The following is a 26,268-nucleotide window of genomic DNA, read 5'->3' as shown; positions in this document are numbered from 1 at the left end:
TTGAGGCCACCTGGAGGTTTATCTGTGTCCTCAGGTTCACCTGAGTGGAATGGATTTCCAGAGGAAACATTGGAGACTACAGGAACCAGGAACACTACTCAGGTGATCCCGAGGACACAAATAAACCTCCAAGTGGCCTCAAAAACCCTCTAAAAGGATGCAAATGACCAGCTGTCTGCAAGGAATATAAATCCTTTCATTCCCCACTATACAGTTGTCTTTCTTGGTAGTGAGGAATTTGCCTCCGAAAATGTAAAAGATTTAATACTTCCTGGCTGGACTAGAAGACCTCCAAATTCCCTTCCAGTTTCGTTTCGTTTCGTTTCGTTTCGTTTCGTTTCGTTTCATTTCTACTCTACTCTACTCTACTCTACTCTACTCTACTCTACTCTACTCAGTTGTTCTTTGTATCTTTGCTCCTAGAAGAGAAAAAGAGTTTTGGGTAGGAGATTAAGCAAATATTTTCTTGTTGTGATTTTACATAGCCAGAGGACCACTGGCTTGGTCCCTCTGGAGGTAGCTAAAGGTCTTTGAAGTTGTTCCTGAATAAATAGCCCAAGGAAGACCCAATCAAGTGTGTTTGCGTGTAAATATTTTCAAATGATTCTAGTTTGTTCTGCCCCAAGACCTTTTAGCAATTGAACTGCATTCAACGGGATGATTCTGTTTATTCCTAGAACACTCTGTTCCCATTTGTAGAAGTGGGAGAACCAGATTCCTTGTGAATCTTCACTTCTTGCTTTGGGTATTGTGATCTGTTTCTGATGCCTGGTGATTACATGGGACAGTTGTTCTCCGTTGACCTCTTCTTGGTTGTAATGTGTAACCCTGCTAAGGATGTTCCAAGGATGACTTCAATGTCATCTTTGTGGCCTTCCCATTTTGGTTTAGTCCATCTATGTGTTGGGGTTAAGTTGACCTTTTGAGACAACTGAAATGATAAGAGGCTAGAGGGAGGGGAAAAAAAACGTGATAAGGTGGAGAGGTGATGTGTTTAGTCTGGAGTGGAGAAGACTTCAGAACAGAACAGAATATCAGAGTTGGAAGGGACTTTGGAGGTCTTCTAGTCCAACCCCCTGCTCAGGCAGGGAAGCCTATACCATTTCAGACAAATGGTTGTCCAGTCCCTTTTCAAAAATTTCCAGTGTTGGAGCATCCACAACTTCTGGAGGCAAGCCGTTCCACTGGTTAATTGTTCTCACTGTCAGGACATTCCTCCTTAATTCCAGGTTGCTTCTCTCCTTGATTGGTTTCCACCCGTTGCTTCTTGTCCTGCCTTCAGGTGCTTTAGAGAACAGGTTGAGCCCTTCTTCTTTGTGGCAGCCCCTCAAATACCGGAAGACTGCTATCATGTCCCCTATAGTCCTTTGTTTCAGTCAACTAGACTTCACCAATTCCCGCAACCATTCTTCATATGGTCCTCACTCAACTTCAGTCAAACCCACTGGCACCTGGAGGACTTTTTTTAGGCAATGGGGCAGAATTATTCAGACTTCTTCCAGCTCAGGACAAGAAACAAGGAATGTAGACTTCACTGGAGGTGTTTAAGTAGCGGTGTGTGTGTGTTGGTTTTGGAGATATTATAGTTGACTTCTGAACTCAGCAGAGGTCAGGTTAAATGATCTTCAATATCCCTCCCAATTCTTCTGTTCTTCAGTTGAAATCCTGCTTGATGGCTTAGCATATTGTGTGAATTCATCTTCTTGTGGTTTAAGGCTTTCAACTTAAGTCCTTCTGGCCAACTGATCTATTTGAGGGCAGCATTTGAGAGCTCCTTCCTTTGTTGTTGTTGTGAAGTCATTTATGACCCATCAGGACCCCATGGACAGCGTTTCTCCAGGCCTTCCTGTCCTCTACCATCTTCTGGAGTCCATTTAAGCTCATTGCCAACTGCTTCAGTGACTCCATCCAGCCTCCTCCTTCTCTGTTGTCCTCTTCTTCTTCTTCTTCTTTTGCCCTCCATCGTTCCCAACATTACGGCTCTTCTCCAGCGAGTCCTTCCTTCTCTTGAGGTGGCCAAAGTCTTTGAGTTTCATCTTCAGGATCTGGCCTTCTAAAGAGCAGTCAGGGTTGATCTCCTCCACTTGTCACTTGTCTACTCCACAGCTGTGTGTGAACGCCACTTGAGTAAGATTGACTTGGGATCTTCTTATGGTTACTATTAGTAGAGGATGAATTCATCCTTAGAATGGCCTGTCTTGTTGACACTTAGATTTTTCCTTGATCACGAAGTCTCCTTTGAATCAAGTAGGATCCTTGGGTCTTCCTGGATTTGTCCATCAAGGTTTCTTCAGAACAGTATAAAGTGGTTTCTCTTGAAACTTCTGTGACTTTGGCGGGACAGTCCTGAGAAACATTTCTGGTGTTCTCCTTCCCAATAAACTACTCTAAGTCAATCACCCTTAATCAACCCAGGCCCGACTTCAGCATTGTTATCTACAGAACCTCTGAGAGCCAGAGGTCATGAGCTAACAACCTTATCTCTTTCTGTGGTGCAGAGAGGTGAATACTGATTAGATAAGATGATGAATTTTTGAGAAAGCTATCAAAATGCAGAAACGCCTGCCTTCCAGCAAGCTGGTCTTAAAATAATAACACTAATAAAAGAGACCTCAAATGCTGTCCTAGGAAAAGGAAGGAAAAATTCAAAATAGTCAGATTTGCATAAATTGCCCCAAGCCATTTCGTGTTATGCAAATGTTGCCTCCGCAGGAGACCTTTGAAAGAATGGGTCATTCCGCCACCACGCTTAAAAGTTTCCATAAAGTTGTAGAGAAGACAGACAAAAGGATTGTGTCCTCACGGATGCCATATTTTTAATAGATTTTGTTTTAATTCTTTTTGTTTAATGGTATTGTAAGTTCCCCAGGGCACATGTCGTGCAACCGGTGGAAACAATGCCTAAATCTATTCCATAAAAGTCCATTTTAAGCAGCAGCCAGAACATCAGAAAGCAAAACCAAGCTGGTTTAGGACCCAAATGCTACACTATTTTATTGGAAAGGCATGGTTGTAATCAAGAAGGGGATGGCAACTGGTTTCATCTTCAGGTAGTCCTCAAGACCATAACTGAGCCCAACATTTCTGTTGCTAAGCGAGACAGGTTATTTATTTGTTATTTATCCATTTTATTGATTAGCCCTTAGCGCAGAGTTCCCAGAAACAAATTATTACTAAAGTTGGATGAAAGCAATTTAAAATGAAATTGGAATAAAATACGATTTAAAATGAAATCGGAATGAAATACAGTCTAAAAATGCAATTGGAATAAAATACAATGATTTAAGATACATATAAAATATAGTAAAAATATATGTTGGGGTCACCCCTACCATCTACCCCAATCAGCAGGACAGGTGTTAACTGAGTTTTTGCCCCATTTTACAACCGGCCTTGCCGCGGTTGTTTAAACGAATGATGGCAGTTGTTCTTTCTAGTTCTGGTTGATTCTGGTTGCTTTAATAGTGTTAAGGTGTTGTAAACTCTCCTCTTTCTCTTTTCCCCATGAGTGGGGCGGGCTCCAAAACCTAATCAAACAAGTAAAGAAAACTATGGTTTATGAGCCGGGCACACTAAGCCCCGATCAGGCACGTCATCATGGCTTAAACAGAGCAGGGGGAAAAAACCGCACAAGATTTGAGAGGGCTGATTATTATAAATAGAACTTAACATTTGATACACTGGTGCAGCTGTTGACCTTTTTCATAGTGTTTTTCTGGTCTTTTCTGCCATAAAATCTGCTTATCAGAAATTTTGGACGCCTGGCTCCTTGTTCAAGTCTAACCTGTTGGAGAGGATCCCATGTTTACTTCTGTTAAAAAGCCAACTGCAAACATCTCTCTCTGCCTTTTGCTTAAGCTACATGGAGGCCATGTGGTTCCTACATTTTGCTATATTCTTATTGTACTGCTGGTTCAGCAACTCTGTTTTGGCCAACTAGAGTAGGTATTTTGGGTCTGGCAGAAAGGGGAGAACTTCATAAGCGTCCTAGCTGCTTCCCTCTCGGTATTCTGGAAATGGAGTTCTTGGAAGTCTTCACCAACTTGGCCAAAGGTTGCTCAGAAATCCTGGAAGCAGCCAAGACATCCCAACAAGGAGGTTAGAGGAGGTGAAAAGAGGGGTCCTCTTGAACTCGTGTTTCAGAAGATGCAGCAGTAGACGTCTTAATCCCTCCACGTCATTTGTTATGATGGTTTTGGACAATGTGGAGTAAACCAAAGAAGGTTGAAATGGTTTGCTTGGTGAAACTATAATCCATGGTCCAATAAACACTGAGTTTACTCCAACCTCAACTGTGATAGGAGGGCATAATTTATCATTCATGATCACATGGTGGAAATAATCTCTTTCTCCAAGGAAAATGGAGAGTTAATGGGCACCGTGGGCTGGAGAGGTTGGCTGAGAGACCATCACTTCAACTTCTTGAAGTTGCACCATGATTGTGCAGTGGTTAGAATGCAGTATTGCAAGCTAATTCAGCTCACTGCCAACAGTTTGATCCTGACCAGTTCAAAGTTGACTCAGCCTTCCCTCCTTCCGAGGTCGGTAAAATGAGGACCCAGATTGTTGGGGGCAATAGGCTGACTCTGTAAACCGCTTCATAGTAAAGCACTATGAAGCGGTATATAAGTCTAAGTGCTATTGCTGTTCTTTTCTGACAATAGGGTATTTTGGGATTGGATCAGCTGCGAGGCCGAGCAGCTGACAGGGAGTGGGAGTGTGGCTCCGGTGGCTGTGGAAGAAACTGGGAAGGGCAAAATCCAGCTGGGCAGAGCAGGAGAGAGGTAGAATAAGGGAGACAGAGTTCGGACGAAGACTCAGCCTCACCCCCTCTTCATCCTAGAGCACGCAAGGAGGAATGGAGAAGGGAGCAACGTGAGTTGCATGGCTTAAAGGGGAGGAAAGGGCCCTGATTCCCTTCATTAGCTGCAGCTGGGAACCACAGTATAAAAAAGGGAAGCCTGCGCACAGCAAGTTGTTGGGAGCAAATGTGAATTTATCTTGTGTGGCTTATCTGTGTTCCTGGCATCTTCCCAACTGTGTGAGTTTTGCCGTGCTTTCAAGTCTGAAACTCCTTCTCCTGCCCTGTCAAGTTAATTACTTCAGCTTGGTTTGTTTGGATTTTTAGTTACCTTTTTGTATGTACCTTGTTTTGGACTGAATTTTCTACAGTTAAAAGCTGTTCCTGGGAGAGTTTTTTTCTCCAGTCGAAGGTAACCTGGACATTGGGGGCAAAGTTGGAGATAATTGAAGGGTCTCTTCTTGCTTATTTAACTGTGTGGCCTTTGTGCCACGCCCCTTTGGGTCATCGCACATGGCTGGACTCCAACTTCCAGAAACCACCAGCCAATATGGATGGGCTTCAACTCTTCAGAATTGTCCAGCTGGGGAATTCTGGGAGTTGAAGTCCGTCCATCTTTAAAGTTGCCAAGGCCTAAAGTTTGGGCCCTTTCCTTCCTCCCCTTTTGCTGTCTTGCCTGGGCTTCTCCACGTGTTTCATAAGTGGTTTTAAAGTCCCTCCGGGGCCACCTGCTTCTTCTATCGCTTTATTTGGGGAACAGATTCCAGCTGAAGAAGAGCTGATCTGTTAGAGCCGTTTTCTTCCAAACAGGTGAGAGACGTTGGCCCTTCTGGAATCTGTCATTTGACCCACTTTCCTTCCAGGCCAAAGGAGGAGGGGAGACCCCGAGCTCGGCCCCACCCACCCACCCAATTCAGCGTGTCCCCAATAGATCGCGCCGTCCTCCCCTTCCTCTCCTCGTGTTGCAAACATCTTATTTTTCAGCCGGATGCCAATGGTGCGCATCACTGAACAGGCTGGGTGGATGCATACACAAAGTAAACATAGACCCAACCATGAAGCCAATCAGAAGCTTATTATGGTATCATGTCTTGATCTTTTCCTGAGACCAAGCTCAGCAACATTGCATCTGTTAAGCTCAAAGCTCTTCCGTGGGTCATGTGACCACTCCCCCCTCTGGCAAACTTCCCATCTGGCAAAGTCAACGGGAGAAGTTGATTTGCTTAACAACCACGTGATTCACTTAACAGGGACAGTGGTTTGCTTAACAATCAGTGGCAAAAAGTTTGTGAAGTTGGGTGTGACTTAACCGTCTGTCTTGCTCAACCATGGAAGTTCTAATCCCAATTGTGATTGTGAATCAAGAGGGGGGGGGGGAGAGAAAGAGAGAGAGAGAGAGAGATGTGGATGATAGATAAGATAGACAAAATAGGCTGTGAGTTCAACCCTAGGTAGAGGGAGATATTTCGATCACTGAGAATATATCTGAGAATATATCTGCTGGAAAAAAACCTCTGCATTGGCGATAGGAAAGGCATCCAGCCAGTAAACCATCAGCTCCATTCAGTTGTCCAGACTCAATCCCGCAAGAGATTATGGGGTCGTTAAAAGAGGAAGATGGATGGATGGATGTATAACTGATGGGTGGACGGATCGATAGATGGGTGGGTGGATGCATGGATGGATAGACGAGTAGAGAGATGTGTAAATGGATGGATGGATAGACGAGTAGAGAGATGTGTAAATGGGTAGATAGATGAGAGAAGATAGATAGGGTGAGATAGATAGATGGTTGGATGGATAGATAGAAAGAAGGAAAGAAAGAAAAAGAGAGAGAGGAGAGAGAGAAAGAAACAGAAAGAATACCACAAAGAGTAGGCCTGAATGCCTACCACCCTCTCATTTCATCCTCCTCAAACCCCTCAGTGAGTTTTCCCCAAAGGCTGGTGAACGGACCTCCAGGATGGGTGGGGTGACTTTTAGCTACCAAAGCGCCCCCTGCCCTCCAAACCCCCCGGGCGTTGGCCACCAAGCGTCGAGCTGAGGCCCAACTGCGCTAACCCTCTCCTTTCCCTCCCTCTGCAGGCCAGCAGTCCTCAAGACCTGCGTCTCTTCTACGAGAAAAACAGGATGCTGGTGCCAAAGTAAGTTCTCCAGCCAGCCAGCCAGCCGGCCGGCCGGCCTTTTCTCTCCTCCTCCTCCTGCTCCCTCCCACTCTTCTCAACCGCCTGCTTCTTGTTGTGTTTTCAGTCAGCACCTGTCCTGCTCATGTGCTTTAAGCAGCCACTTGGCAAGGGGCCTTTTCTGCTCTCTAGCTAGGAATGACAGCAACCAGCACGCCAACTCGGTTACCCCGGCTGACCTCACCCGGGTCTAAATATTTTTAAGCAGTAGGGTGGGGAGAAAAGGCAGGGCGGCAGGGAGCCCCAAACTCTGCCAAATCCACTCGTTTCGGCCAAGCGTAACAAGCTCCTTGGATTTTATTTTAATTTTTTTCCCCCCTTCCTTTCTTCCCAGCCCAAAATAAATGGAGAACAAGCATTAGTCCCAAGTTCTCCACGTCCCGTTTCGCTGGGCTCCTCTTAAAAAGGCTGAGGTTGGTGGTGAGCCCGAACAATGGCCTTTGATGAGAAATTCTAGGGAAAGGACATTTTTTAGTGGGGTTGCAAGCTTTTCCCTTTTTAGTGGGGTTGAGTCATGGTTTGTTGCAACTATGGGTTTGTCGAGTAGTCTAGAGGGCAGGTTCAAATGCTAGAGCAGTGTTTTGTTTTTAATAAAGTTTTATTTGGGTTTTCACACACAAAATACAAGTAAAACATCTTTTTTGAAAATAGCATGGTCCCGGGTTGAACTTCTTTATACAGACACAAAACTCAATTTCATGCTCCTTTTTGTATTCTATTCCATACCTTATACTATTTTACATTTTCTATATAGTTTTTCCCCTCTTTTAATTTTCTCAATTTTATTTTGATGATCTTATCTCAATTCAAATCATTATATTTATACTTTTGTCTGTTCTGTTTCAATTTCATATTATCTTTTCTCGTTAAACAAATTTTCTCCTGGAGTTACTAATTGGAGTATGACACCTTTATATCTTTTAATTACATCCATTCAACTCTTATTTAAACTTCAATATATACCTTAAGTTTATGACCTTCAATATAATACATAATACATAACTTCCAATCGAATTCTGCTTGGCACATTCTTTCTTATAATACACTCTATATTCTTTTTAAAAAAAGAAAGATTGTAAATATATGTAATTATAAACCCTCATTCCATTCCAGTTCAGTTCTATCATTAATAATCATTAAAACCATAACATCTTTAACATTTCTCTTCAATTAAATATCATACTTCCTTAAAAACACATATAATCTCCATAATTAATTTTTCCCTTATTTCTCTTCGCATATGTTTTATAAATCATTAAATATACCTTTTGCTACATTTATTTATTGACAAGCATTCCACTGAATTACGATAGCTATTTTATCAGACATTTTAATCATACATTGTTTCATATTTTCTAAAATTATTTCTGCTTCTAATATAACCATACTATCTTATGTACCTTTGCAGAATCCCTTTTTCCATTAAGTTTTCACCCATTATCTCTAAATAGACCCTGTTTCTGTTTATTTTGCTTCTGTCCTTTATAACTTCTTTTCCTTTCGTTCTTCCCTCTCATCTTCTCCCTCCCCCTTTTTACCCCCTAGGCTCTCTCTAGTTCTAATTCTCTCTTCTGCATTTCCCTCTTCTGTTGCTTTCTGATTTTATACTTATTTTTCACTCTATTTTTGGGGGGAGTTGTTTTTCCCAATCTTAAACTTTCCATTCTCTTTCTCCCCTTTCCTTTTTTCCCCCCATCTAAGATTACTTGTTCATTAAAGATGGCTTCTTCTTTGTCGTAATCTTCTTCTTCTGCAGGCATTTCTTGTTGTTTCTCATAATTCCGAATCTCCATTTCTAAAAACTGAAATACGAAGCCAAAAGAACCTCTCCTTTCTTGTGCATCTTCTTTGTACTTTTTAAGTTCCATTTTCAGTTCTTCTAAAAGTGGAGCCATTTTAAAAAGTTTTAAACAACCACCCGATTGATTTTAGTCATTCAAAACAATAACCAAGAATCCAGAAATCATCAAGTAATTCAGATAGTCCCGAGTTATATCTTCTTATTTCTTTTTCAACTTTCTCTTCCTGTGGTTTTTGTTGTGATATTTCAGTTAAAATGTATCTTTTGGAAGTCTTGTTGAGATTTTGCTGTAAGTTCTTTTTTAATTCCAGGCCGTCTCCTCCCTTCCAGATCCTGTCCTTTTATTCTTCCTCTCTCCTTTCCTGTTTTCAAAAGCCTTTAATTATCCAGAAATCTTTATTATCCCTTTGACCTTTTATTTTCAGCATTAAATGCCTATTGATGTCAAAGTGGATTTTTTTTCCAATTTCTTGCTTAAGTCTCTTAGCTGTCAGTATAGGAAAAGGAGAAAACCAAATCTTTTCCCTTTTCTCTCTCCTTCGCAGCTTAAAAATCTTCTTAAGGAACAATGTTATTGTTTTTTAACAGTTTCAATTCCAGGGTACCTTATTTGTTGCTTTTGCTGTTTGACCCGGTCAACCAAAACTTTCTCTTCTTATCTTCCTCCTGCACATTCTTTTCCAGTTGAGTTCTTCTTTGTGGTGGCCATTTCTGACCACTGCTGCAACCGCCTTCGGGAAAGGGAGTAATGGCCAGCTGGGGAGGAGAGATGCGGCTCTCCTCAACCCTGCTGGCAGTCTCCCCCCTCTTCACCACCTCTACGGGGTGGCTTAGCCCCGAAACCAGCCGGCTCGGGGCGCTCCAGCGGCGAGCACGGATCGAAGCCTCGCAGAGACGAGGTTTTGGTCTGTCGCTGAAGAAGCTCAAACCGGAAGACCAGAGCAGTGTTTCTCAAACTGAACAATGTTAAGACAGGTGAGAGTTCAACTCCCAGAATTCCCTAGTCCAGGGATCGCTAACCTTTTGGACTTCAGGGACCACCAAACTCATAATTTTAAATCCCGCGGATAAATAATATGAATTTTGACTGATGGTAGTTTACTGATGTTGGTGGGAGAGAGTGAGAGATCTGATCTAACCTTGGAGGGCTGGCAGTGATATTCTCTCTCTCTCTCTCTCTCTCTCTCTCTCACTCTCTCACTCTCTCTCTCACACACACACACACACACACACACACAAACATACACCTCATACACCGCCATCCCTTCCAAGGCAGCCACATTCCTTCACTAACTTACTTTTCAACTCCGTTCTCCGGGGGAGGGGGGTATCCTGCGATCCCAAATAAAGAATGATTGATCGATAGGAAAACAGAGTGGAGGATTTTCCTGCAGACTTTTGGGGGGATTTTCCCAGGGACCACCAACATTTTTTGACGGACCGCCAGGTTGGTGCCACAGCCCACTGGTTGGCGACCATTGCCTTAGCCAGCATGTTTTAAGATAAGTGGACTTCATCTCCCAGAATTCCCTAGCCAGCTTGCTTTAGGACAGGTAGATTTTAATTCCCAGAATCTGCCAGGCTGCATGTTTTAAGATGGGTAGATTTCAATTCCCAGAATTCCCCAGCGAGCATGCTTTATTTAAGATTTTAATTATTTTGTTATTAAATTTTTGCCACTTGCTGTGAGGCAGCTCGGGGGTTAAGATCTCAACTCCCACAATTCCCCAGCCAGCGTCCTGGCTGGGGAATTCTGGAAGTTACAATCCATTCGTGCATCTTAACTGTGCTAAGGTTGAAAAACAAGAATAGGGGTGTGTCTAGTCTAATGAAAAGAAGGACTAGGGGAGACGTGATAGCAGTGTTCCAATATTTGAGGGGCTGCCCCAAAGAAGAGGCAGTCAAGCTCTTCTCCAAAACCACAAAAAGGCAGGACAAGAAGCAACGGATGGAAACTAATCAAGGAGAAAAGCAACCTAGAACTAAGGAGAAATTTCTGACAGCGAGGATAATGAATGAGTGGAACAAATCGCCTCCAAAAGTCGTAAATGCTCCAACATTGCAAGGTTTTAAAAAGACGTTGGACAACCATTTGTCTGAAGTGGTGTAGGGTTTCCTGCCTAAGCAGGGGGTTGGACTAGAAGACCTCCAGGGTTCCTTCCAACTCTTTTTATTATTCGATGTTCTAAACGCTGTGCTAGACGATGGGAGTCAAAGCCAGAGGGGAATGACTTTGTCGGTCTTGTAATAGCATGCTGTTGGCTGCAGGCCAGAAAGGAAGCGGGGGGGGCGGGGGAAGTTGGCCAAAAATTTAATTTGGATCTAATTTGATTTGAGGCTGGTGACGTTTCCATTTCATTTGGAAAGAAAGGAAAGGACATTAAGCCTGGCTAATTGGCTGGCCCTCATGCGCACTTTATCGTTTTGTCTTTTGATCAGCTTAAAACGTCCTCCAGGGTGGGAACCTTTTGAAGGGACGGTTGAGATGGATCCAAAAAATGTTGTGAGCAACCCGATTTTTTTCAGTGGCCTTAAGGTCATTTGCAAAAAGAGTTGTGTGTGGAGTTACTCACGCACCCACACCCACCCCATAAATCACGTCAGAAGTTGGATAACTTTGCTTAATATCCCCTTAAGCATGATGTGGGTTTGAATTGGAGATTACTATTATTATTATTATTATTATTATTATTATTATTATTTGCTTGCAAATACATGATTTGAACCAACATGCCATCTCAGGCAGGAGAGATTATCGAAAACGAGTCTGTGTAGCACTGTTCGTTTTGCTATTTTTTTAAAAAAATAAATCTTGTTATTAAATAAAACCTTGATGGTGGTACAGAGAGTCCTCATTTACCAGCTGCCTCTTTTAGTGACCATTCAGATTCATGAAAGGAATGAAAAAGTAACATTTTGTGACCTGAACTTTCCTTGACAAGGAAAGTTCCTTAAAGCAAAGTAAAGCTGAAGTTAGATCGTAAGCGGGGTTGCGGTTTCACTTAGCCACTGCTTCGCTTAACAACTTGAGTTGCTAGTCCCTGTTCTGATGGCTAAATGAGGACTCCCTGTATATGTTTATACTATAAAAGTGCTGGGAAGAAAGAAAATGGTTGCAGAGGTGGCGCAGTGCTTAGAGTGAAGAATTGCAGACTAATTCTGCCGACTGCCCGCAGTTCGATCCTGACCGGCTCAAGGTTGACTCAGCCTTCCATCCTTCCAAGGTTGGTAAAATGAGGATCCAGATTGTTGGGGGCAATAGGCTGACTCTGTAAACTGCTTAGAGAGGGCTGTAAAAGCACTGTGAAGCAGTATATGAGTCTGAGTGCTATTGCTATTATCCTTCCTTCCTTCCTTCCTTCCTTCCTTCCTTCCCTCCCTCCCTCCCTCCCTCCCTCCCTCCCTTCCCTCCCTCCCTCCCTCCTTCCTTCCTTCCTTCCTTCCTTCCTTCCTTCCTTCCTTCCTTCCTTGCTGGTACAGTGGTTAGAAGGCAGTATTGCAGGCTAATTCTGCCCCCTACAAGGAGTTTGATCCTGACTGACTCAAGATTGACTCAGCCTTCCATCCTTCCGAGGTCGGTAAAATGAGGACCCAGATTGTTGGGGACAAGAGGCTGACTCTGTAAACGGCTTAGAGAAGGTTGTGAAGTGTGTATAACTCTAAGGGCAGTTGCCCTTCCTTCCTTCCTTCCTTCCTTCCTTCCTTCCTTCCTTCCTTCCTTCCTTCCTCTCTTCCTCCCTTCCTTCCTCCCTTCCTTCCTCTCTTCCTCCCTCCCTTCCTCCCTCCTTCCCATCCATCCATCCATCCATCCATCCATCCATCCATCCATCCATCCATGGTGCACAGTGGTTAGAAGGCAGTATTGCAGGCTAATTCTGCCCCCTACCAGCAGTTTGATCCTGACCGACTCAAGGTTGATTCAGCCTTCCATCCTTCCAGGGTCGGTAAAATGAGGACCCAGATTGTTGGGGACAAGAGGCTGACTCTGTAAACGGCTTAGAGAAGGTTGTGAAGTGTGTATAACTCTAAGGGCAGTTGCCCTTCCTTCCTTCCTTCCTTCCTTCCTTCCTTCCTTCCTTCCTTCCTTCCTTCCTTCCTTCCTTCCTCTCTTCCTCCCTTCCTTCCTCCCTTCCTTCCTCTCTTCCTTCCTCTCTTCCTCCCTCCCTCCCTCCCTTCCTTCCTTCCATCCATCCATCCATCCATCCATCCATGGTGCACAGTGGTTAGAAGGCAGTATTGCAGGCTAATTCTGCCCCCTACCAGCAGTTTGATCCTGACCGACTCAAGGTTGATTCAGCCTTCCATCCTTCCGGGGTCGGTAAAATGAGGACCCAGATTGTGGGGGGTGATAGGCTGACTCTGTAAACCGCTTAGAGAGGGCTGGAAAGCACTGCAAAGAGGTATATAAGTCTTAAGTGCTGTTGCTATTGGTTTAAAATCTTTGGAGCAAAGAAAAGGACAGCAGCGAACGATGGGAGAATTACTCTTTTTCAATTTTTTTTTTTTTAAAAGAATTAATTAAGATAGGAAGAAGAAAAAAACCTCAACTAGGAAAAATATCTTTGTGCCTGCCGAGCTACCCAAAAGGCATTTGAGGACAATCTGAAGAAGGGACTGTATTGTGGTGTTGCAAGATTTGAGATTTGCGAGCTCTTTCTTCTGCAAACCCCTCCTCCTCCTCCTCCTCCTCACATCTTCCGGGGCCCAACTTGACAAAAGAGTTGTGTAGCTGCTCTGTGTAGTCCAGGAACTGCTGGGGGGGGGGCAGCTTTCCTAGAAATTCCCAGGATTTTGAAAAGACGTGGGAGAAAGCTTCTCTTTTGCATGCAGTTAGTTGGGAAAAGGGGCGGTTTGCTTATCCTACGGTTCCAGATTCTTTGATTTCTTTGGATTTGAGAGGAAGGGAGACAGAAAATCCAGGAGACATCCACACACCCCAAAATTACCACCCCGGTTAAATGCTGCCATTTGTTGAATGGCAGAAGACAACTACTTGCAACTGGAGGGGGTGGGGAAAAAAACTAGCAAGGGATCAACTCCAGCCAGATCTTGGAGGGGGTTTGGTTTCAAAGACTGAACAGTTCAGCTGCTATGATGCTGAGACCGAATCTTACTTTTCCAAACAGGCTACTGCGTTTTGTGTCAAATGCCATCCATTTGTCTGGGCAGGAATACAGAATAACAGAGTTGGGAGAGGTCATCTAGTCCAACTCCTGCTGAGCCTGAGACCCTATACTCTTTTGGCAAATGGCTGCCCTGTCCCTTCTTGAAAAACCTCCAGTGTTGGAGCAACCGCAACTTCTGAAGATGAGCCATTCCACTGGTTTAATTGTTCTCATTGTTAGGAAGAGGGAGACAGAGACAGACAGAGAGAGAGAGACAAAGAGAGTCAGAGAGACAGAGAAAGAGAGACAGAGTCAGAGAGAGAGAGAGAGAAACAAAGAGACAGACAGAGAGAGAGAGAGAGAGAGACAAAGAGAGTCAGAGAGACACAGAGTCAGAGAGAGAAACAGAGAGAGAGAGATAAAGAGAGTCAGAGAGACAGAAAGAGAGACAGAGTCCGAGAGAGAAACAAAGAGAGAGTCGGATAGACAGATAGAGAAAGAGACAGAGAGAGAGAGACAAAGAGAGACAGAGAGACACAGAGAGAGAGAGAGTCAGAGAGAGAAACAGAGTCAGAGTTAAAGAGAGACAGAGAGACAGAGAGAAAGAGAGAGACAGACAGACAGACAGAGTTCCAATATTTGAGGGGCTCTCACAGAGAAGAAGACTTCAATATTTGAATAGGCTGTCTCCTATTCTCCAAAGCACAAGAGGCCACGACATGAAGTAACAGATGGAAACTTATCAAAGAGAGATCCAACCGAGAACTAAGGAGACGTTTCCTGACAGTGAGAACAGCTAATCAGTGGAACAGCTTAGCTTCTCTCCAGAAGTTGTGGCTGCTCCATCACTGGAAGTTTCCAAGAAGAGACTGGACAGCCACTTGTCTGAAATGATATCGGCCAGGATCTCCTGCTTGATCAGAGGGGTTGGACTAGAAGACCTCCAAGGTCCCTTCCAACCCTGTTATTCTGCATTCTGAAAATGTTACATACGTGTTTGTGTTTGTAAGTGTATTTGTTCTATTGCTAGGCATCCAAAGTGTTGCAGTGAGGAGCTTCCTTCTTTTTTAAACTGTTGTTTATTTCTTTGTTTTAAAGCATCCCAAGGGAAACTTCTGTCCATTTGAGACAATTGCTCTTAGGGCTCTTGCAACGAAATTACAAAGACCGCATGGATTTTGGTAAGAAGCTTTATATATATATATATATAAATTTTATTGAGTGTACACATTAAAAACATTGAATGTGGTGGCCTTCTTTGACATGCATTTTTGTCAATGTATATTACATTCAGAAAGAAATTATGTACACTTGTATACATGTATATACATATATACTGTACATTTGAACTGTATAATTTTTAATTCTTTCTCGTTACTCCTTGAATAAATGGTCCCTCACATCCTCCCTATTTCACCTTTAGTTCTTGTACCAATTTTATGAACTCCCTTTCGTCTTCCTCCCATAGTAAAATTTATTCCATATTTTATGGTATTCTGACTCATCTTCATCCTTCAGTTCTAACGTCAGACAATCCATTTCGGCGCATTGTAGTATCTTATCCATCGTATCATCCTCCCTAGTAATTTCTCTTGCCTTCCAATTTTGGGCAAATATCATTCTTGCTTCCATGATTACATATATTATTAGATAAGCTTTGCTAAACTTCTCTTCCATTATTCCCAAGTAAGAACTTCTCAGGTTTATAACAAATTTTTAACCCCATCATTTCCTCTAGCCGTAAGGTTTTGTTAAGAAACGTTTCGACGCTGCTTAAATCCAAAGTGAGAAACCTGGGCAGCCAGTTTATTTTACGTTTCTTTCTTTTTCCTTTCAATAACGAACTGAAATTCCCAGCATAAATCCAACTTCCGATTGAGAATGAGTGTTTTATTTTTTTTAAATCTGGGTTTGGGTTTTTTTTTTTAAATGTAATATTGAAATGTAACCTGCTACATTCTCAAGACTTGACTACCACTGACTTTTCATTCAACCTCAAAAGGTTTTATTTTTGATTTTATTTTATTTTTTTAAAGATGAATTTTTCCACCATCCTTTCCTGGATGCCAGTGCTTCTATGAAAAAATGTAAGTTTCTTTCATGTTTTTTCTCTTTGGAGTGGCTACGTCCCTGCCTGGCACGCAGGCAGGTGCATAGCGAATTCAGCGAGGAGAGCCTTAGTACGTTTTCCTGGTTTTCTCTCTGAAAATTTGTGTTTCGGAGGGATAAGGCCTTCTCCAATCTTACTAGAGGAGATTGTATAAATGTATTTATTTATTGAATTTACTTGCCGCCCTGGGCAGAACCCTGGGCAGCTTACAGCATTTTAAAATATTAAATTTTGGTGCTTTACGGATTGGGGAAGGCTGGCTGTTAATAGTAAACAAAATACCTGTCTCTTGCATTTGAATGCTTAAGATGTTGTCTGACTTTTTGGCTGACCTGGGCCACATTGGACGAAGAGGAATTGTCTTGGATCCCATAGGAAACATGTCATGAAGTTAGTGTATATAAATACAGGTAGTCCTCGAATTACAACAGTTCATTTAGTGACCTGTCCAAAGTTATAATGGCCCTGAAAAAGAAGTGATCATTGAAAAAAAATGGAATCATTTTTCACACTGAACGACTGTTGCAGCCTCCCCGTGGTCACATGATCAAATTCCAGACACTTGGCAACCGACTCACAGTTATGACGGTTGCAGTGTCCTGGGACTTTGCGACCAGCAAAGTCAATGGATAAGCCAGGCTCACTTAACAACCGCGTTCCTGCCCGCACAACTGCAGTGACCCATTTAACAAGGGTCGTAAAATGAGACAAAATCTACTTAAGAAATGTCTCGCTTAATGGCAGAAAAGTTGGGTTGTGGTTGTACGTCGAGGAATACCTGTAGCAAACTTCCTTTATTTGCTCTATATTTTGTGTTATCTTGTGGGGCCACGTGAATAATAGAATAACAGAGTTGGAAGGGACCTTGGAGGTCTTCTAGTCCAACCCTTTGCTCAGGCAGGAGATCCTACACATTTCAGATGAATGGTTGTCCAGTCTCTTCTTGACTAGCTCTCCAGGGCCTTTTGTGTCCTGTGGATTGGACAAACACCTTCTTAAGATAAAAATAGTTCTTCCTTTCCAAGCCCCTAATTGACAAGTTAACTAAGCTCAAATTTTCTAGTCATAAGTCTACCTATGCCTGACTTTCTTAAATGTTGGGAAAGAGTCCTTTTCATTTATGCTGGTCAACAGCATCTGTTTTCTCCTGGAAAAAAAAAAGGGTAGATAGGCTCTTGTTTTCAACTTGAGTTAAAACCTGATAATTTTAATCATCTTTCCAAAACGTTAAAAGATCTTTTCTTCAATCATGAGGTCAGAATAATTGCATGCGAATGTTACCTTGGTTTGTGTTGTCCTTGAAACCTGCTTTTGGAGAATTCTTTTATTTATAGTTGGAGTTTTCTACTTTTTCACTCCCTTTTTCTCACCTGGGGCTGACCTAATGGACGATAAGGTACGCATAAATGGGACAGACTTTTGCTTGCTGGAGAGACAGAGAATCAAAATCACAAATGTGCAATGGTTTCGCAGAATCAGAATCATATTAAAGGCCCTAACCTCTAGGAGGGAGAAATACCCAGGGCCTCTGTGAGATTCCTCCACCGAGGGAGAACTGGTAAATAAGATTTTAACGAACAAGCAGAGTTGTGCCCCTAGGAAAACATTGCAAACCGAATTCTTTCGGTTTGCTACTCCAGACATCTAAGGATAGAAATGATTCTCTTTCTGCTACAGATCATGAAAAATTGAGTGGCCAGGTTCACACATCACATGGCGTGATTCTACTTTATCTCGGCTTAGCATGTTGCATAACTTAGACCTTTGAATAACTTCATTGTCACTTTAAATGTACACTCACTGGCATACATTAAAATGAAATTTTGTTGGCATACAGCTCTCAAAAGGTCACCACTTCCGATATACACTCGATAAACATGACAAAATAAATAAATACAAAATTAAGCATAGAGAACAGAACAGAACAGAATAGAATAGAACAGAATTGAATTCTTTTATTGGCCAAGTGTGATTGGACACACCAGGAATTTGTCTTGGTGTAAATACTCTCAGTATGCATAAAAGAAAAGATACCTTCGTCAAGAGCCAAGAATCATTAGGCACAACACTTAATGATAGTCATAGGGTACAATAAGCAATCAAATCACACCAGGAAACAGTCAATATAAATCATAAGGATACAAGTGACAGAATTACAGTCATACAGTCATAAGTGGGAGGATATATGTGTGTGTGTGTACACATACATATAAATATATACATACAACACACACACATATACATACTTGTATATATCCCCACATATATGACACAGAGAAACACGTAGTCTAGTTCAGATGTATACAGAATCTTGCAAGTTTCTCAGACGGATCGCCTAGGGAACAAAGCTGTTCCAGAATTGGGTAGTCCTGCTACAAATACTTTGAAACCTCCCCCACAAGAGGGGAGCGAGAGAAACAAACCAATCTCAGAAAATGAGAGTTGGAAGTCATGCTTCAGGGTATTTGTCCTCAGTTCTTAGTGGCTGATTAAGTAAATATTAACTTAGTAGGATGTGGGAACTCCGTGCAGCCTCGAATGGTTCAGTCTATTCCAGCTTTTGGGTCTCAGGAGGGTGCAAAAAGACAGCTCTTTCCATTGCTATCCAGCTGGGGCATAGAGGTTATGTGGTCCACAATTTTGGGACAGGCTGAGCTCAGTTTGAAGAGCAGACTAGTTAATGAAAAAAATGGTTGATATGTTCAGGTTCAGGATTCAGTTCCTATGAAATGTGTAATATTCTGGGTTATTCGCTTATCTAGACATAGAATTAGCGTAATGTGGCTTAATCCCCTTCTGTTCCCACATTTATTTATCATGAGATTTAGATTCCCCAAGAAACCATAGTTTCTGGCAAGAAGCCCTTGTTTGAAACCATGGTTTGTTTGTCTGGGGATAGGCATTAGTTTCTATGGGGTGCAGATGTCCTTATACATCTATAAATCAATAATATAAATACTAAATTAAATTTAATCAAAAGGGAAAGTAAATGCTACAGCTTGGTTTACAAGGGAAAAGATAAAAATCAGGAATTGGTTGCATGGGCAGGCTTGCTTATACTTTTTTGTAAATGTATTTGTGCAGTCTTCCCACCGCCCCAATCCTCAAGGAGGCCGGATGGTTTAGAAATTTGCTCGGTTTCTTGATTTTCGCTGGCTTGTTGAACAAACTGTGGTTTAAACCAAGCCTGAATCAAGATGATGTTTGCAACTAGCAGGAGATAATATAGGATGAAGGATAAGGCAACTCCGGGTGCTAGATACCTCTGGAGAAATTAAGATTGTGAAGTAGGAGTTTAGAATGCTTCCTGTATCCATTTCTTTCAATATTGAATCTTTCATCTTTGACTGCACTCAGGTGCCACTCATGCAGGCAGAAAAATGTTCTCCTGGTTTAGGGTGGCCTCCAAGCCTTCTGGGTCCTTGCCTTCACCAGCAGGGACCCCCTTGGGTTGTAGGAGAGTGAAAGATGGCTGTTCTCCAAAGCAGAAAGCGTACTCCCATTCCAAGGATGCTGAAAGGTTAGCAGGTTCTCCTATCCCAGTGGTTCCTCCATCACGGACAAGGGTTACGACCAGACCCGAGACATTTGTTGGCCGAGTAAGATCTTCTCAACCCAAGCCTTCATTGACAACAGTCCAAAAGAAACCTCAAACAGGGCCACCATCTGCCCCCAGCCTACAGCGGAAGAGCCACCGGGGATCTTCAAGCAAGCCAGAAAGGATCTTCTTGAATTGGCCTTCGTTCCCTTCTTTACCAAACACCTCTGAAAAGCTACAGAACATCACTCCGTCAAAGGCACAAACCCACCCTCACAACCACCAGAAAAGGATTCCTGTAATCCAGCCACTGTCTCTAACAACGTCAACCCAGGGGTCTAGGGACATCGGTTCTCGAAAACGTCGGCATCATCAACTGCTAGTGGTCCCATTGCTTCCCAAGTCACGTCTATCCCACAACCGGCTATAGATTGGGAATCAACGTCCGACTGACACAAGGGAGTGATGCTACAATGAGAGAGGCCGGAGAAAGAAGTTGTCTTCCATCTTTCAGGAGTTAGACAGTGATGTAGGCGTACAGGAAGACAGTCATAAGCTACACACACTGCACTGGTTAGCAAATCGGTGTTACTGAGAAAAACAGCTTACCATGTGAGTGCTGTTTGGAAGTCCTCGGGGTGTAAAACACCAGGTGTCCACTTGCGAACCTGAGCTCTTGAGAAGAGGATGAGGGAGTCAACTTGGACTTGGGCACTGAGAGGACAATTTCAAGAAAGAAGGTGGTTTGGACTGTCAGATCCTTAGAGGTAGTGTTGAAGAGCGACAGTGATTGAACAAATGGACCTGGTCAATTCATCTTCTCAGGTAGATGTCTCTAGGAGCCCTTCCTTGTCCAAAGCAGCTTCTGCAGGGAACATTTGTGCCTTCTCTTCATTTGAGATGCCCACCGTTGCTCAAAGCAGGACATTGATGTTCTTAGTCGAAGATCTCCAGCTAGAAAGTGTTCAGAATTTGGAGAAGGACCTGGTGGATGTACTTGGAGAAGATGATACAAGTCAGGATAGATCCTTCCAACCTCCAGCTACAGCAGAGAACTTCGTCTGTATGGTGGTCTCCCAACCCAAACATCATTTCATACCTATGTAACCTTGTAACCCTCTTTTAATTTACCTATCTCGTGTTGCAGGGATGGAGATTTTGATGTTCTATAGGTATTGTTGGACTACAGGTTGTCCTCAACGTACAATCATTTGTTTAGTGACTATTCAAAATTATAACAGCATTGAGTAATGTGTCTTATGACCATTATGATCCTTGAACTTATGATTATTGCAACTCCCCAAGGTCACATGATCCAAATTCATGCGCTTGGGAACCAGCATGTATTTAGAAGGGTCCCGGTTCCAGCAGAGGCAACAGTGGAAGCCAGATTTGCTTAATGACTATGCAATTCACTTAACAACTGCAGTGAATGCCTTACCCACTGTGGCAAAAAAAGGCAGTAATATCAAGCTCAATTCATTTAACAACTGCCTTGCTTAGCAGTAGAAATTCTGGACCAAATTGTGGTCATAAGTTGAGGATTACCTGTATGAAGGGGGAAAGCCATATTCAAGTAAGTCTGCCATCAATCATGGAAGCTCCCTCTTGGACCAGTAATTCTGTCCTAGCCCAACCTACCTTAAAATGGTAGTTGTTGTGAAGAAAAATTACAAGGAGTTGCTTTAAACCCCTAAAGAAATTTATGGGATATAAATCAAACCAAATAAACAAGCAATAGTCAGAGATTCATAATTCAGCATATGAGAACCAGAGATTTTCATCCCTGCAATCTCAAAATGTGAAAGCTTTTATTAGCAATTATCAGGACATCTTGCAAGATTTTCCTTCCAGTTCTAAGATTCTTTTTCTTCTCCTTCTCCTCCTCCTCCTTCTTCTTCCTCCTCTTTTTCCTCTTCTTCCTCCTCCTCCTCCTCCTTTCCTCTTTCCTCCTCCTCCTCTTCTCTCTGTATTTTTTTCTCTCTCTCTCTGTTTTTTATTTGTTTTGCTAACTTTGAGCCTGTTTTATATGTGCATTTTTTTAAAAAAAAGTTATGTCTGTAGTTTATTTGTTTTCTTATGGCTGACTTTATTTTTGTTACGCGTTTGTATATTTATGTATTTGTGTAAACTGAGCCCTGTGTGTTTTGAATTTTTAACGGGAAAATAAAGCCAAAGAGAAAAGGAACATTGGACTTAAGATCTGTTTTGATTTCGGAGTTGTGTTTTGCTCTCTCACCAAAGAAAAAAAAGGAACACTGACCAGATCTCCACCGAATTGGTGGTGCAGAGAGTTTCTAGCCAGGTTAGGAAAGAGAAATATAGATCTCTTTAAAAAATGTGAATTAAGTCCCTGAACTGATCAACATTTTGTACCGGTAGCCTTATGACCCCCACTGAGCCCAAAATTGATGTCGCTAAGCGAGAAATGTGTTAAGCGAGTTTTTCCTTGTTTTACGATCTTGCTTGCCACAGTCGTGAAGTGGATCACTTTTAAATCACCATTAAATCACCATTGTTAAGTGACTCTTAACTTCCCCGTTGACTTTGTTTGTCAGACGGTTGTAAAAGGGAATCACTTGACTCTGGGATGCTGCAAAGCCGTCATAAGTATGAGCCAATGAGGTCCCGTGTCTGCATTTTGATCACATGATCATGGAGATGCTGCAACAGTCATAAGTGTGAAAAACGATCACCATTGTAACTTTGAACAGTCTCTAAGTGAAGTTAAGGACGACCTGTATACCATAATGGAGAACTATCAGATTAACAGAGTTGGAAGGGACCTTGTAGATAGATCATCTATTTATTTTATTTATTTTTATTTTTATTTCTATTTATTTGATTTGTCAATTGCTTACAAGATGATAGGTACAAAAATAAACATGAGTATGAATACAGGAAATAAGTACAAATAAATGGGGACAATAGGACAGGGATGGTAGGCACGATGGTGTGCTTATGCACACCCCTTACAGACCTCTTAGGTATGGGGCCAATAGTGGTTAGTTTGAGGTTAAAGCAGTGGGGGTTGAGGATGTAACAACAGAGTCAGGTAGTGCATTCCAGGCATTGACCACTCGGTTGCTGAAGTTGTACTTTCTGCATCTAGTCCAACCCATCGCCCAAGCAGGAGACCCTACACCATTTCTGACTGATGGCAGTCCAGTCTCTTCTTAAAAGCCTCCAGTGATGAAACTCCCACCACTTCCGAAGGCAACTTCAGTTCCATGGGTGGATTGTTTTCACTGTCAGAAAGTTTCTCCTTATCTCCAGGTTGAATCTTTCCTTGTTCATCTTTGCCTTCCCATGTGCTTGAGAAACCTACTCACAGGTCGTGCTTGCAAGACCCTTGCGTGCTAATTTTGGCTAGTATTAAACTGGGTTGGCAATTCAGTGTATCATGGATGCCTGTTTAGTTCGTGTTTTGGAAGGTAGCCTTTGTATAATAAACCCATCTGAAAACAGGTTGATGATCAGTTAAATGTATCACGGAGAGGAGGAAGGGTCAAGTTGTTTTCCGAAGCACCTGAAGGCCAGACAAGGAACCATGGATGGAAACTGAACAAGGAGGAGAGATTCAACCTGGAAATAAGGAGGAATTTCCTGCCAGTGAGAAAAATCAATCTGTGGAACAGAAGTTGCCTTCAGAAGTTATGAGGGCTTCATCACTGGAGGCTTTCAAGAAGAGGCTGGACTGGCATCGGTCAGGGATGGTGTAGGTGCTTATTGGGCTGGACTAGATGACCTGCAAGATCCCTTCCAACTCTGTTATTCTATTAACTATCATGTGAAGATAGGCCTATGGTTCCCTCAAAACATGCACCCACCCATCCAGCTTATCTTTTCACATCTGGTTCTCCCCAGATGTTGTCTCAGAATGCTAGCCTTTGGAGTCTTCTCACATCTGGAGAGGCGCCGCTGTTCTCTCTGATCTTTTTTTAAACAGGAAATGCCGGAGAATGTGTTCTCTCTGATCCCTGGTTGAATTCCTCCTTAAATTTGACATGATTTGGGAGCCTTGCTCTGTTCTTTGGGCTGCTTCTAACCCAAACAATGTCCCTCACCTTACTGATTTTCCCATGCCCGGAATTAAAGGCCGAATTAAATCTTGGAATCCCGTCTTAAGTCTGTTTCTCAGGCCGGGCTGCTGGACACAACAAGAACCCAAAATCACAGCTTGGATTTTTTTTTCTTTCTTCTGCTTGACATGAGTGAATTTTCTATCTTGAATAGAACTTGGGAGTCTAAAATTCAGTGTTGGGGATTAAGGACTATATAGTTATATCTGCTTGGCTAGGAAGCAAGGAAGGAGCTAATGAGCAATTGGAAGAATGAAGAGTTTGCTTAGTGGGCAGATTGTGGCATTTGTTCCTTCGATGATTCTTGGCTTCACATCAAAGGACAGCCAACTCCGTTGGGTGAAGCGCCAAGCAGGGGACAACCAGTGGCCTCCATCTCTGATTTAAAACTTAAGAGCTATTCTATTTCGGTCCCTCTTTCATTCGTGGCTTAGTAGTCAATCTGATTAAAAGCATTTGTCACCTGCCTCAAGACCCAGTTTGATCTAGTGCAGCAGACTAGAAACTGGGAGACTCTTTGAGTTCTAGTTCCACCTTAGGCATGAAGGCCAGCTACGTGTGATCTTGGACCAGTGCTCTTCGCTCAACCCTAGAATGGAGGCAATAGCATGGAAGCCATCTGGGTGACTTTGGGCCAATCGCCAGGAGACTGGGAGTTCTAGTCCTGCCTTAGGCATGAAAAATGGCTGGGTGTCCTTGGGCCAGTCTCTCTCAGCCCAATTCAGCTCACAGAGTTTGTTGCGGTGGGGAAAATAGGAGGAAGAAGAAATAAAATAGAATTCTTTATTGGCCAAGTGTGATTAGACACACGAGGAATTTCTCTCCGGTGCAGAAGCTCTCGGTGTACAAGCAAAGCAACAGAGTGGTAATAACCATTGTAGTGAAACCAATGAGAGCGTTAGATATGTCCACAGCCTTGAGTTGCTTATAAAATAAGGTTTGGGTGAACCACTACATACCGTAGCAACAGGGGTAGGGCAAGCTCTTGTTCACAGGGAGCAAACCCCACACTCTCTAGCACTGATGATTTTGCCTAGTTGGGTCATGAAACGTCTGCAAGTGAACCACCAAGCTCAGGGCACCAAGGACTGCACAGTTCTGAGCTACGGATATCCTCTTCTATTTAAAACGTGACCTTTCTTTTCCTCTTCCTTCCTCCCTTCCCTCTTTTCCACAGCTGCTTCTGTGCCAATGCCTTCTTATCCAAGCTTGGGCTCCGGAAGCTCTTCGAGCAGTTCCTCCACTTCTCACTTAGCGTCACCTCCTGTGAGTATAAGCCATAGTTCCCTACTCCACCAATAGTTCCTCTAGGACTTGAAGTATGCTAAAGTTCACCGTGCACCCTGCAGCATGCACCGCGGGTGGGCAGATACCGGTTTGCACCGGTTGACGTGAACCGGAGGCAAATTTTACACATCTGGTTCGCCAAACCAGTAGTTCCGATGACTGGTTGGCCCAGCCCAGCCTGCCCCGCCTCTCCCAGGAGTCCCCATGTGGCCCATTTTGGGTCCCAGGTAAGTTCAGGGCCCAAGTTTCCGGCCTCCAGAGCCTGCCCTGCTGGAGGCTCAAGAAAAGCCTCCAGAGCCCAGGGAGGGCGGACCCCCCCCCCTTGGTGAAGGAGGCCAACTAGGCCAGGGGTCCCCAACCCCCGGTCCCCGGACTGGTACCGGTCCATGGAACAATTTCTACCGGGCCGCTGGTTTGCTGGGCGTCGCCATCTTGTTTTGATGAAAAAGTGCTTCCGGTGAGCTTTTCTTGGTAGAAAGCGGCGTTTGGGTGCTGAAAGAATCCTTGCGCCTTAGTTTCATCAAGGGTGGTGGTGGCTTCAAACAAAACTAAGGCGCGAGGATTCTTTCAGCACGCTTGGCAAGGCGAGCCGAGCGACCGTCCCGAAGCCGTCGCGAAGCCCATCGACACAGGTACATAGGAGGAGTTGAAGGTGGCGGGGAGAAGCGGGGGACGGCTGGCTGGCCGGTTGCTCGGCTCGCCTTGCCATGCGTGCTGATGCTGGTACCGGGCCGCGGAGGATTTTGTGATGCCGGTACCGGGCCGCGGCACAAGAAAGGTTGGGGGCCACTGGACTAGGCCATGGACACCATAGCCAAGCCCAGCCAGCAACTGTGTAGAGAACCAGTTGCTAACATTTTTGAAGGCCACCCCTGCGGCATGGACCAATGACAGTTCTAATGTACTTGGAGGAGGGGGATGTTCTCAAAACTGGCCCCTCTGTGGCAGACTGTGATGGGAAATGCTTCCGACACTTAGCAAAGCGTTGGCAGCAACGACTTCACGTTCCTCGTCCAACGTTGTGTTTTTCAACTTGGCTTTCCTCTTTGTTTTTCCCTTCGAGAAGTCGCTCGGCGAGATGCCCCATCTCCAGGAGAAGGTCCCAGCCTCCCCACAGCCGGGCTCCCCAGCTTTCCTGCACCGGTCCAAGGAATCCGCAGGAAGCAGCAGCAAAAATTCCTCCTGTGACACTGACGACTTTGTAATGGTGCCAGCCCAGTTTACAAGTAAGAGGGGTTTGAAGCCAAAAAAAAACTGGTGAGAACTTGGATGGAACGTGGGTTGGTGTCCTTTGGAACATCGGAGCAGAAATGGCTTCTGTTCTACAACAGATATTAAGCCTTTGAAAAAGAAAAGGGAGT

At 43.5% G+C, this 26,268-nt stretch overlaps 1 protein-coding gene across 6 annotated transcripts in view; it reads left to right on the top strand.

Moving 5' to 3' along the window:
- The window catches only part of ULK1 (unc-51 like autophagy activating kinase 1), a 79,361-nt gene that overhangs the window by 29,194 nt on the left and 23,899 nt on the right, over positions 1 to 26,268 (top strand). For 3 of the 6 annotated variants that reach the window (XM_087913442.1, XM_087913440.1, XM_087913441.1), the window contains 6 exons: positions 6,887 to 6,945; positions 11,878 to 12,009; positions 14,989 to 15,071; positions 15,927 to 15,977; positions 24,798 to 24,886; positions 25,974 to 26,133. In XM_087913442.1, coding sequence (XP_087769568.1) covers positions 6,887 to 6,945; positions 11,878 to 12,009; positions 14,989 to 15,071; positions 15,927 to 15,977; positions 24,798 to 24,886; positions 25,974 to 26,133 — 574 coding nt within the window. The remainder of the gene's footprint in view (positions 1 to 6,886; positions 6,946 to 11,877; positions 12,010 to 14,988; positions 15,072 to 15,926; positions 15,978 to 24,797; positions 24,887 to 25,973; positions 26,134 to 26,268) is intronic. The other 3 variants (XM_087913443.1, XM_026716267.2, XM_026716266.2) reach the window with 1 other exon arrangement.

The sequence above is a fragment of the Pseudonaja textilis genome, chromosome 15 (genome assembly GCF_049901715.1).
Source record: "Pseudonaja textilis isolate UNSWEBS1 chromosome 15, rPseTex1.2, whole genome shotgun sequence".
NCBI classification, from domain to species: domain Eukaryota; kingdom Metazoa; phylum Chordata; class Lepidosauria; order Squamata; family Elapidae; genus Pseudonaja; species Pseudonaja textilis.
Note: the sequence above shows the minus strand (reverse complement) of the source record. Positions and strands in the feature narration are given on the sequence as shown.